Here is a 14,077-nt window from a genome sequence, read left to right on the forward strand (position 1 = left end):
AATTCATTATTTATAATTTTTTGTTTGACAAGACCTTCGGTCGTATGCCTACATACCCACATAAAAATGAGGGATCAAAACCTCGTAGTTCGTGGTAAAAATTTCAAAGATGGGTGAATTGCTTTTATCAAAAGCTTAAAGATATTTTGTTATCAAAGGGAGAATACTCAACCAAACATCCATCGATAATGAGGGCTTTACAAAATTTAAGAGGGAGGGCTCCAACTTGGATTCAATCAACAAGTATGTCACTGACCCCTAATAAATGGAAAGACTTATAATCAAAATACCATGGAATGAGAGAATTATATCTCAACCAAATATAACTCAAATCTAAATACTCTCTTTTGAAAAGTTTAAAAGAAAAAGGCACAAAGTGGCCAAAATTATTAGATGAGGTTGTTAGTTCTTTTTGTATTTTTGAAAATAAGGTCAATATGATTAAGTTCATTTACAAAATCGATTAAGAAAATATTTTAAAAATCAATGGCATAAGGCCAAGGTTTCTACTCATTAAAACAAGTCTAAGTTGAATACACAAGCAAATAAGTTTTTGAAAATGAGGGAGAGATTTTTAAATTAAAGATGTGGGAGGAGATGAAGGGACTATCCTAGACAGTATTTAAAAATTTAGAGTTGAAAAGATCTAACCAATGGGAAGCATCCACGAGACAAAAGTGTCAGATAGAAACCCATTTCCTTTGGACTTTTAAGCAAGCAACAAGCATAATCATCTAAGTAATTAATAAGAAGACCAATGGTATCAAATAAAGATAACCAAACATCCAAGCAAGCACTCCAAAAATAAGTAGTCTTCAATGTCTTTCACATGTATCTAATGAATATCCCTTGAAACATACTCATAGAGACAAGCATCAGATAGAAACAATAAGATCAAAATAACAACTTAAGCATAGAGACAAAGTGAGTAGATAAACCAAAGGGGTTCTTAAGGCCTGTATCATATGAAAGGCATTAGCCAAGATAAGGTCTCAGATAATGGCATTGGCCAAGAGTCTTCATATCACAAGGATGTTGCCTACTCTAAGTCCATAGGTCCAAAAGTTCAGATCAAGTCATAGACAGATGTCCAACAGTCCACCAATGTATTTTTTAGGGTTTTTATTTTTATTAAGTATTTTAAGGTCCTAAGGCCACAAACAAAGCAAAATTACAAACACAAATATAATACAAGCACAAAATATGGCTCAAGTGAGCAAAGTGAAAATGGTTGAAACATAAACAAGTTGCATGAATGTAAATGGCAATGTATGATAAAGTGCATAAATTTAAATTGCATTAAAGTAAATGACATTAAAATTAAAAGTAAAATAAGAGATGCTAGTCAATGTTAGTGGAAGGAGAAAATTGTTTAAGTCATTCTTTGGAGAATACTTAACCATCCACTCACAAGCACGAAGATATGAACCTAGACATCATCTATGAGAAGGGATCCAACTTGGATAAATCAACAAGTATGCCATTAGCTCTCACAAATGGAAAAAAAGGTTAAATCTTCACACAATACCATGAGGAATGGGAGACTTACAATCTCACTTACAAAAATGCTATGCCTTTGGGACAAATTTAGCTCTATGTTAAGCAATCGTAATTGGACTTATGTAGAAGTCACACCTATCTGAGGTCGGGCAATAATAATATTGGTGCCAATGCATGTTAGAGACATGGTACAAAAAACCAAGCTCCTAAAGCATACCACACACAAAAATAAAATGGGATGGACATATCTCAATCAAGCTCATGTTGAATTATCTGACACAAGGTCATTGATGAATCAACTAGCATTTTGATCATATGAGAAGTCATTGGCCATGGATGGATTGGGAAAGAAGGAGATGAAGATGAAGAAATGAAGTGAAAAAGAATCCCAAATTGATCAAGGGATGAACTTCATTTGATCAATATCATCCATTCATTTTGAGGGATGAAGTTCAAACTTCATCAACCCCCTAAATTCAATGGTATTGATCAAATTGATGTCCAATTCAACCAAGATCAAGGTCAAATAGAAGATGAGTCAACACAAAGTCAGAACAAAATCTCAACTAAATATTAAAGCAATTAAACAATTTAAATTCATGTTTTAAATGAATAAAAATGCATTTAAAAGATGAAAAACCTAAAATCCCTTCAAATCACCAAATAAATGGCCAAGGGATCTATCATAGGTCAAACAAGGTCAAAGGACCTTAGACTAATTTTTTTGGTATTTTTGAAAAGTCAAAAGTATTTAAAATCAATTGAAAACAAGTCACGATCATTAAATTCACTAAAACTATCAAATTCAATCCAAAAAATGATTTTAATTCAGAAAATGGAAGAGGAAATTTTTTGAATTTTTTTGGTGAAAGTCCCATATTTTTTGGATTAGAATTGAATTTATAATGAATTAAAAGAAAAAAAGGCTAATTCAAATATTAAAATAGAAAGTTAGATAAATCAAAAAAATAAGGGCTATCAGATCTCCCTCATTGATTGAGGTGGCAGATCTGATGGCCACGCGCATCAAGTCCGCCATGTTCCAAAGTCAATGCGCAACACAAAAGGTAATCAAGATGGAAGGACAAGATTAGAACATGGACCAAGGATCAGATGGTCTAGATTGATCTAGCGCACCACCGGAGCCCTAGCTGAATGGGAAAGTTGAATCGACGAACAAGATGATCCTGAAGGGGCTAAAAAAAGAAGCTCGATGACACCAAAGTCTTATGGGCCTAACTGCTCCATGAAATATTGCGTTCATATCGTAGGGGCAGACACGATATTTCCCATAGAAACTAGCACGCCCTCATGGAGACACCCTTAATTCAACCAGAAGATGAACAAAGCAGGTCTAGAATGTTTTGTATACCTGGTTGATTAGTTGAGGGAAGTCACCAAAGTTTGAAAATTTTCTACCAAGCATAGAGCTTCCTGAAGGTATAAATCCAAAGTCATGCCAAGGAAGGTGCTTGAAGGCAACCTGGTCTTGAGGAAATTAGTTATACTCAGACAACTGGAAAATTTTCAACCCTACTTGGAGGGGTCGTATCACATATTCTATAAGCTTACTCATGTGGTATATAAGTTGGAACTCCATATGACTTAAATATTATTACAATTAATATATTTTTAATTCTTAGGAGGCAGATCATCCACCTATGTATGAATATTTGAATATTTATAAATAAAGAAGACATTTTATATGATGTTATAAATGCTAGAATTCCATACGAAGATTCCTTCCGCCTTAAGAGGCTATTGAAAAATGTTGGATTTCCAGGCGAAAATCCTTGCAACCCCTACGAGGAGAATATATATGTTGGACTTCCGTACGAAGATCCTTGACGCATTAAGAGTCTATTGAAAAATATTGGACTTGAAGGAAAAGACCATTTCCTCCCTACGAGGGGAATATATATGTTGGACTTCTATTTCAATACCCTTGCAGGCTTAAAAGGATATTTAAAAATGCATGACTTCTTGGCAAATATCTTTGCTGCCACACGAGGAAAATATACATGTTATACTTCTAGGAGAAGATCCTTGTTACCCCACATGGAGAATACAAATTCTAGACTTCCAACTAAAGATCTTTGCCTCCTCATAAGGCTAATATATGGGATGGACTTCTAGGAGAAGATCATTTTCGCCCTACAAGGCGAATAAGAATGTTGGAGTTCCACTGGAAGATCCTTTCCGCCCTACGAAGCGAATACAATATTAAACTATGAATAATGTACATAGTGCAAAGAATTGAACTTGCCCCAAGCAATATTTGAAAATATCACCAAACATGTTGGACATGTAACTTCACACAAAAGATGGGGATGAATTGCATGTTTCAGAAGAAAAAAAATGGATTTGAAAAACTTTTAGGATTAAAATCAGAGTAAAAGACATTTTGGAGTTATGCAATGGAGAATAAAATTGTAGAAGCTAAAGTGAAGAAATATAAAAAGTCAATGGAAAAGATAAAACATTAGTAATTATACAGGTTCAACAACCAACGACTTAGTCATGTCCCTAAGATTTGATCTTGAGAGTATCCAATAAACTTAAGAGCTTTTAGTATGTTGAAATCTCGATACCTCTTATACAAGTAAAATGAAGTTTGTGGCTAACTTTTAACCAAACAACAAAACACAAAGTGAAGGGGAAAGTCTTTCTTCTAAATGATGGATCAAAGCGGTTAGTCTCCTTTCCACGAGAAACTTGGAGTGGTTAGTATTAAATCTCCAAACAAACCTTTGGAGCTTTTAACACTTGGCTGAGCTCGCGAACCTAAACTTGGTTCTATACTGGGCTAACCAAGAACCTGTGAGATTTTACCATCGGGATGATCTCGAACTGAAACTAGCTTTTATGATGGACTAGGCTTTGACTAAAACTTAGTTTTACCATAATGTTTCAACCTGGTTTTCAACAACTGAAAATTCTTGAAGTGATTTAGCTTCTAGTGAAGTATACTCTTCTTTAGGTGGAGTATGATATTTTTTATAATTATGATTGTCGGTGAAGACAATGTGAAATTCTTAGAGTGATTTAGTTTCGAGTGAAATTTATTCTTCATGATAAAGTATATGATTGTCGGGGATGACAATGTGAAATTCTGAAAGTGGTTTATCTTCAAGTAAAATATATTCTTCATGAGAGAGTATGATAGTTTTTAAAACTATGATTGTCGGTGAAAACAACGTGAAAATTCTTGGAGTGGTGTATCTTCAAGTGACTATACTCTTTATAGTGGAGTATGATTGTCGGTAAAGACAATGAAAGTTGATGTATTATTTTCAATCAATGTGAAAATTGTTGAGATTGATTGAAAATATACATGTTGATACTCTTTACAGTGGAGTATGATTGTCGATGAAGACAATGAAATCTCACATCACTTAATTTTAATTTTATGAATGAAAATAGAGTTCAAAAGTATATATAAGATACCGTTTTAGAAATAATTTCATAGATGAGTTTCATCTAATCTATATACCTTATATGATTAATTTGTATATATTGTTGTTTTTATTGTTTATTAGTTTTGGTTCGTTGAAATGCAGTTACTTCTGATTTGTGCGCAGAAATTGTACATTATGTTAATTGTGACCATTATTTTATGCAAGAATGATACTTTATGACTTGTAGTTTACCGTAGGTCAAAGTTTAACAAATAAAATTCCTATTGTTGTAAATTTTGAACTAGTTAGATAAAGAACTCTACCAAAGTTAGACAGTCTATTCGAACCAATACACATAAAATCAACATGCTGTAATTTTTAAACCAATTCAATATATAGTAATGATATGAATAGGTGACTACCTTGTCTATTGAAAAATTACATGTATAAGTATAGTTGTATAGGGAAATTTTGACTTCACAATATCGAAATTCTGTTACCTAAATTGATATAGGGAAATTTTGACTTCACAATATCGAAATTCTGTTACCTAAATTGACACCAACGCCGTATAAAAATATGATTTTGTTTTATTATATTTAAAAAATTATTTATTTTATTTTATTTTAATACACATCATCCAGCAACTTGTTGTGTCATTCATTCGATGTATATATGATGTTTACTTTACAGATATTCAAATAGCAATTCAATCCTCGAGAATTTATATTTTGACATCTAAATTAACACCAACGCCATGTAACAATATGGTTTTGTTTTATTATATTTAGAACTTTTTTTAATTTTGTTCTATTTTAATCCAAATTATCCAGCAACTACTTATCTAATTGCATCATTCATACGTGTATATATACGTTGTTAACTTTATGGATGTTCAAATAGCAATTCATTCCTTCATTCCCTTCCCAACTCAAAACCTTCATTCATCCCTTCACTCACTCTCAAACCTTTAGCTACTAATAACCACTCATTCATGGATTTCTTTCCCTTTCTCCTCTCTTTCATTTTCATCATTCTTCATCTCTCTGGTACTAACTAACTAAAACGTTTTTTTTTCTTTCGGTTTTAAATTTATTGTTTCATGTTAACCTTAATATGGTTTGTTTATTCACAGGACAAAGAGTTGTAGGAGGTAAGGTTGATGTTCAACGTCACCACCATCCTCATAAAGAGCGTATAACAAAATTGTTTGTGTTTAGAGATTCATATGCTGACACAGGTAACATCAAAAGTAGTCTTGTTCCTTCCCGGAACGAACCTTATGGTGTCACCTTTCCCGGCAAACCCTCCGGTCGTTTCTCTGACAGCAGAGTCCTCACCGACTACATTGGTATGTCTCTATTCAAATATTGCCATTTTTTTCTTTCTTATTTATTTTTTATTATTACTATAATACTATTTAATATACATGTTATATCTTTAACTCTTTTTTTTCATGAGTAAAAGCTTTGTATTTAAAAAAAATGTATGTGATTATTTACATTATGCATGCAATCCATGCCAAGTATTTGAAAGTGAAATCACCAGCATCATATACAATAAGAAAACATTTGGCACCACATCATTTGAAAAATGGAATGAACTTTGCATTTGGTGGTACTGGTGTGTTTGAGACACTGAATCAAGGTCCAAGAATGACAACTCAGATCAGTTTTTTTGAAAAGGCAATACAAGACAAAGTATTCATAACATCAAATATTAGAAAATCAGTTGCTCTTGTTTCTATAGCTGGAAACGACTACACTTTTTACAATTTCAAAAATGGCTCTATTCAGGTACATTGTGGTCGCTAAAAGACTTTTACGATTTCGGTATGAATGAGACTGAACATTAATTTGTCTATTTATTATACATGCAGGGTTTACCATCATTCATATCGTCCGTGGTTAATCAAACAATAAAAAACGTACTTCGTATCAAAGAATTAGGAGTGAAAAAAGTGATTATATCAAATCTACAACCAGTGGGATGTCTACCTTCAGAAACCGTTTCATCATCATTCAAAGAATGCAATGAAACCACTACGCCAAAAACTGGAATAGACAGCGCCCCTTAGAGGGCGCTTTATTACAAAAGCGCACTCTAAAGTGAAGAGAAAAAATAAGGAGCATACTATTGGAATAGACAGCGCACTTTAGAGGGCGCTTTTGTAACAAAGCGCACTCTAAAGTGAAGCGAAAAAATAATGAGGAAATGGAGGGACACCAATAGAGGACGCTTTATTGAAAGCGCCCTCTAAGGGTAACCTTAGAGGGCGCTTTTAAAAAAGCGCTCTCTATGTCCATGTACATTTCCAGTTTATAAGGCGCTTTTGGAAAGCCTTAGAGAGCGCTTTTAGAAGCGCCCTCTTAGGCCCCCTTTAGAGGGCGCTTTTGTAACAAAGCGCCCTCTAAAGTGAAGCCAAAAAAAAATAATGAGGAAATGGAGGGACAACAATAGAGGGCGCTTTAGTGAAAGCGCCCTCTAAGGTTACCCTTAGAGGGCGCTTTTAAAAAAGCGCTCTCTAAGTCCATGTACATTTCCAGTTTAGAAGGCGCTTTTGGAAAGCCTTAGAGAGCGCTTTCAGAAGCGCCCTCTTAGGCCCCCTTTAGAGGGCGCTTTTTTTACAAAAGCGCCCTCTAAGGTCCCCTTTAGTAAACATTAAAATTATAACATATACTGCATGTCTCTTTATTTTCCCTCTCTATAAGCTATTTCGTTTACGTAACTGGGTTTTCTCTCTACTGCGATTACTCTCTACTGCGATTACTCTCGTCCTCCGTTCGTTCTCCCTCCCTCACCGTCATCGTCGCCGTCGCCTTTTTCTGCTGCTGCGTTCACGTTCACGTCCACCGTCACTGTTCACTTTCTTCTCCATCGTTACCGTCACCTTGAAGGTATTTCTCTTCTCCATCGTTACCGTTCACTTTCTTCATGTGTTTGATTAGGGCATTTTCTAAACTTAGTTTTACATTTTGTGCATTATGTTGATTAATGTTGTTTAGGGCAAACTGAGTTTTTTATTTCTGATTGAAAACTGATATCATTTGAAGTGTGTTTGAGCTTGTGCTTGGAAGTTTGATGATTATGGATGCAAGTTTGTTCATGTTCCAAACACCATAAGTTTGCATTGGTCTTTTGCATGCAGTAGGTGTGTGTGAGTTTGTATTCAATAATGATAAAAAAAAAAGAGTTTAGATTGTTGTAACATGAGAGAAATGGAAGGTATATGAATGTGTTCACGTATTGAATCATTGTCTTACTTGGGTCTTATTGAATCATTTCTATATTACAGATAAAATGGCTAACCAAGACGATACCCATGACACATATCCCGAGGTAATTATATATGTTATTATGAAATTAAAATATCACTTTTTTACTTGACACATATACACGTTAACAATAACATTTATTATTGGTTTAGGGCATTTCACCTTGTCAGCTGTATCTATCGTCACCAACTTATCGCATGGTTGGCAAGGGAAAAGTGCACAACACTTCGGGTGAATTACTTCACCATAATCCCCTCCCGGTGGGATATATGAAAGTTTCGGTTGACCTTGTATTAGATACCGACGCGCTTCTACCATTACCTGACGTTGTTTCAGAGACAACGTTGATGCGAGAAGCAGTCAGATCCTTTGTTGGATGGCCGTCAGATCTAATTTTCCCAGATGCCGAGGTATATATGTTCTAAATGATTATGAATCTTTAGTATTCACATTTCAATTCAGCTACAATTATGATATTTAATCAATCCTTATTACATGGTAATGTTAGACTCCTACAAGACCCACGCATAAAGCTGGTAAAGGGATTTCAAGACGCATCGAGTCGGTTGCATCTCTAAAAGAGGTACAAATATATATACCTATTGAATTATATACGCAACGATTCTGTTGCATCACAAAAAGTCATGATTTAATTTATATGAATTTTTAGGTTCCCGGTCGAAAGTTGAAAAAAGCTGGTAACGATATTCCTCCAACGACGTCCGGGACAAAATCTCAAATTATGATGCGTCTTGAGAAAATGGTGAATGAGTCCGATATTATGCACGGGGCCATTCGTAGTATAGATTTTGATGAAGGTGTTTTCGGAGCTGCTCATTTCGAAATAATTGCAAAGGAGGACATGCAACAACTTTTTGAACACGACGAATTGGGCATCGCTGTCATTCATACATACATATGGTACTCCGATCAATCTATAATTTACTTAGTTGAACAATTTATTTACACATTTCAATGAGTAGTCTAATGTTTATTATGTTTCTATTTAAGGTATATGTATCTAACATTGCTGCGGGGAACTGAATTGTGTAACCGTTTCAATTTTATTGCTGCTTCCCGTATCAACGCAACGTTAATAACGAAAAATCCAACATCCGTAAAGAATGATCTAGTCGATAGATTCATGGCGGCCGGCGATAATACTACACCCAGTTTGTATTTTTTACCGTTTAATTCTGGCAACGGGTTAGATTTTCTTTCTAATAATTTCATTCTAATCTATGTATATCTTTTACGTAGAAAATTTTCATTCATCTAAATTTTTGTTTTATTTTACAGTGGTCACTGGGTGTTGGTTGCTATGGATCTTTCGAGACTAATAGTGTATTATCTCGATTCGTTATCGGGTGATTGGAGTAAATATCCGAGTATGAAGAAGACGGTTGACGCGTAAGTGAAATTCCCCTAAATATTCGTGTGTATTTGTATATTTAATTATGTCTGTCAGATTGATCTCAATATACGTTTTTATTTTGTTAGGGCAATAATAAAATTTAGATCGAAAAAGAATTATCGCAATAGGAAGGACATTACCTGGATCAGAGTTAAGGTATATATTAAGTATCTTATTTTTGCTTATAATAGTGTTTGTTTTTTTGCTTATAATAGTGTTTGTAAGAAATTAACTATATATATATTGTTTGTTTTTCTGTGTAGTGTCCTCAGCAAAATAATTCGGTCGATTGCGGATTTTTTGTATTGAGATTTATGAGAGATATCATTGCGTTGAATCGTATAGACATCCCAAAAATGGTATGGAATAATAACTTAGGGTTTATTTTAATATTATCGGATATTTCATCTAATTTGTTACTAAATCATGAATATGTTTTATTCTCTTAATTGTAGTACTTTGAGGAATACAAATCTTACTCAAGAGCTCATTTGGATGAAATGAAGGATGAATTGTGTCAATTCATTGTTGATCAAAGAATCATATAGCTAGGTTGTATATTGTTGTACATATATGTATGGAATGTTGTTGTTGTATGCTGTTGTTGTATATATGTTGTATATTGTTGTTGTACTTTTACTAAATCATGAATATGTTGTTGTATATTGTTGATCAAAGAATCATATATTATGTTGTATATATGGAGGATTAATGTTGTATATAAATGGATTCATGTTGTATATATCAATGGATTAATGGTGTATAACATTGGATTAAAGGATGAAATCAATATGAATTTTACACTTTTGCAGCATGCGAACAGGTTACCAATTAAATATCCACTGTTTTTCAAACAATTTTTTTTAAAATAACTAACACTTTAGAGGGCGCTTTCTGTAGGAAGCGCCCTCTAAACATTTTACATTGACAACTTTCGAGGGCGCTTTGTCCAGAAAGCGCCCTCTAAACACTTTACATTTACAACTTTAGAGGGCGCTTAACACTTTAGAGGGCGCTTTCTGTAGGAAGCGCCCTCTAAACATTTTACATTGACAACTTTAGAGGGCGCTTTGTCCAGAAAGCGCCCTCTAAACACTTTACATTGACAACTTTAGAGGGCGCTTTTTCCAGAAAGCGCCCTCTAAACACTTTACATTGACAACTTTAGAGGGCGCTTTTTCCAGAAAGCGCCCTCTAAGGTGTCCCTTTATGGACCACTCCAGAGGGCGCTTTTTTCTGAAAGCGCACTATAATGTGGCCCTTAAAGGGCCACTTTAGACAGCGCTTTCTCCAGGAAAACAAAGCGCTGTCTTTACCTATGCCAGCGCCATTTTAGAGGGCGCTTAAAAGCGTTGTTATAGGCCAAAATAAGCGCCCTCTTTTCCCTTATTTGGCGTAGTGAACATCTAACAACCTCCTCGTAGCTTACCATAACACCCTGTTAACCGAAGCTGTCAAAAAATTGAACCAAAAAATTAAGGATCATTCTTCATCACCCTTTATAGTTCTTGATCTATACGATAGTTTCATGTCGGTGTTGAAGAATCCATCCACATACAATATTAAGAATGAGTTAGAACCTTGTTGTGTTGGAGTGAGTAGTAATTATTTTTGTGGAATGGTTGTGGAGAAGGTTAAGAAGTATACGGTTTGTGAGAATCCTAAATCTACTTTCTTTTGGGATTTGGGTCATCCTACTGATGCTTGATGGCGTGCTGTTTATACCAGACTAAGAATAACGAATGCTCTTAAACATATTCATGATCATTAGAGCATCTCTAAGTAATTTCAACTATTTTTACTCCAATGTTGTCACATCATCACACTTCAATGATTAAAAAAATAAGCCATGGAACTTAAAGGTTAAGTAACCACTAAATTCACACCATTAGAGATGCTCTTGGTTACATAAGTATTAAGATTGGTTTTTGTTAGTTTTATTTGAGTTGAATAATAGTACATGTCCACTTTTGGTTGGTTAGATTTATTTTGTTTCTTCAATTGTGTTTTGTTTTTCAAAAAAAAATTGTGTTTTGTTTTGTAATAATTTCAAGTTTAGGAGAATGTGATCCTTAACAAAGTATTTAGAGTAATATTTTAAACTTCAGTCCGATCATCAAACCCGATTAAGTCATTGAGTCACCAGATTAATGTTTATATCTCATCGACTTACTTCTTCATTTGCCATGTTTTTTTTTCATTATTTTAGACAAATATATTCAAAATTCAAAATTTATTTATTTTTTATTTTTTCCACACTTTTGAAATTCAAATCTTCTCCAATTTTTTTTACACTTTCAAATTATCATTAAAGTGTTTTAATAAAATTTTATTATAAAGAATATTTTTAATTATATATTCCTAAGTCACTACGCCAAATAAGGGAAAAGAGGACGCTTTTTTGGCCTATAACAGCGCTTTAAAGCGCCCTCTAATCTGGCGCTGACATAGGTAAAGACAGCGCTTTTTTTCCTGGTGAAAGCGCCCTCTAAAGTGGCTCTTTATGCCCTTTAAGGGCCACTTTAGAGGGCGCTTTTTAAAGAAAGCGCCCTCTAAAGTGGAAACTTTTAAGGGTTTAGAGGGCGCTTTTACTGGAAAGCGCCCTCTAAAGTGGAAACCTTTAAGGGTTTAGAGGGCGCTTTTACTGGAAAGCGCCCTCTAAAGTGGAAATTTAAAGGGTTTAGAGGACGCTTATTTTGGAAAGCGCCCTCTAAAGTGGGTGGTTATTTAACATTTACATGCATCACATGTCTCTGTGACCATATTCTCATTTCAGGTTATGTTGCAGCCACAAGAGGTAACCAGAAGAAAATGGCATACAACTGCTTGTTATAATTCACAAGAGCAACTAAAGGTTCTTTTTATGCTTTTATAATATTAAAATACAAATACTGATATATGCTTATTGTTTATATGATCCTCTTGCTATTTGAAATGTCATGAACCGAAACCACTGCTACTCTAATTGAAATGTATAATAACCACTCTCTTTCATTTATTTGTTTATAATCAATCAATTACAACAAAAATGCAAGTATGCTGCTAAATTAGAAAATCACACTGTTTTGGTATTTTTCATATTTAACAAGACCAAAGAGCACAAAAATGAATTGAGTTGATTCAGAAAAAAAAATATGAATGTGAATACATGAGTGAACACTAGCTGAAGTGCTACTCGAAAGGAAACTTCATCTGAAAAACTGTTGTATTTTTTCAAGAGTTTTTCCCTTCGTCTCGGGGACCCAAATGGCAACAAATCCTGCTGTGAAAACACACACTGCAGTATATATTGTGAAGGTTCCTGATAAAAACATAGGAAGCTTCTGGTTAGAAACAATAGATATTTATAGAAAATTAACATAGGCAATGCACACAAACCTCCCGAACTCCAATCCAAGAGCAAATTTGTTGTTAATGTAACCAACCAGGAAAAGAACCAATTGGCAAGTGTTGCAAAACTTTCAGCTAGGCCTTTGATGTTAATCGGAAGAATCTATTATGTAAAATATATTCAACACATCAACTATCACATTATATTACAACAAAGGTTTGTTCATATAGGGTTGTCATGCATATTATTATTGAAGAAAATTGTACCTCAGACATTATAATCCATGGCATTGCTCCTAATCCCAGAGAGAATGCAATAACCATGACCTGAAAGAAATTGAAAGTTTATAATAATGAAGTTAGGGAAACAAACAATAGAAACCATCATTTGTGTAATAAAGTTGTATTTACACACCACAACTCCAGCCACCGATACGAGGCTCAATGTCGCATATAAATCAGAATCTGGTGATATATATTCCTGAGAGCAAATTCAACATAAAATATATTATCCATATAAAAAACCAAAAATATAAAGAAGAATTTACTGATATATAATCCTGTGAATCTGTGTTACAAATTTCTGAACATTTATGCATGAATGCATGTGTAATATCTAGTTAATGTATTGTGTATATATAAAAATAAACAAAAAAAAATGTTTAAAAAATATAACAAACAAAAAAATTATTATTACCTTCAAGTAGAATGATATTGAAACAACCAAAAGACTCAAAGCCATTGCAGATGAAGAAACCTACAATAGGAGATTTTGATTAATCTCTTATTACCCTCCAAACAAATAGTAATGTGAATGCAAAAATTATCGAAAAAGCTCAGACTCACAATAAGTAAAAGCCGGCGACCAGATTTGTCTGCTAACCACAAAGTTAAAATCGTAGCAAGAACCTAAATGACATGTAAATATTGTTCAGATTATGGTCTGATAAATTTGGAACGTTACAAATTTAGTTTCCTTTCGGTCGAACCTGAACAGCACCGACTCCAAATGTTGTTACATCACTCGAAACATGCGTCTAAATCTCGGAATAACAGGAAAATACCACAAGACTTTTGCTGGAGACAACTTGTTCTTATATCGCGAGACACCGCATTTAGGACACTCATTTAACGATGCATACTCATTTCGAAACAAAACG

The 14,077-nt window shown here is 34.0% G+C and overlaps 1 protein-coding gene across 1 annotated transcript; it reads left to right on the top strand.

Annotated features, from left to right (window-relative positions):
• Nucleotides 1–5,892: 5,892 nt before the first annotated feature.
• LOC127128968 (GDSL esterase/lipase At5g03610) lies at nucleotides 5,893–11,295 on the top strand. The gene is made up of 5 exons (XM_051058312.1): nucleotides 5,893–5,947; nucleotides 6,034–6,247; nucleotides 6,418–6,694; nucleotides 6,778–6,935; nucleotides 10,989–11,295. Exons 1-5 carry the CDS (start codon nucleotides 5,893–5,895, stop codon nucleotides 11,293–11,295), a joined length of 1,011 nt encoding a protein of 336 aa, XP_050914269.1.
• Nucleotides 11,296–14,077: the final 2,782 nt, after the last annotated feature.

The sequence above is a fragment of the Lathyrus oleraceus genome, chromosome 3, assembly GCF_024323335.1.
Source record: "Lathyrus oleraceus cultivar Zhongwan6 chromosome 3, CAAS_Psat_ZW6_1.0, whole genome shotgun sequence".
Classification (NCBI taxonomy): Eukaryota; Viridiplantae; Streptophyta; class Magnoliopsida; order Fabales; family Fabaceae; genus Lathyrus; species Lathyrus oleraceus.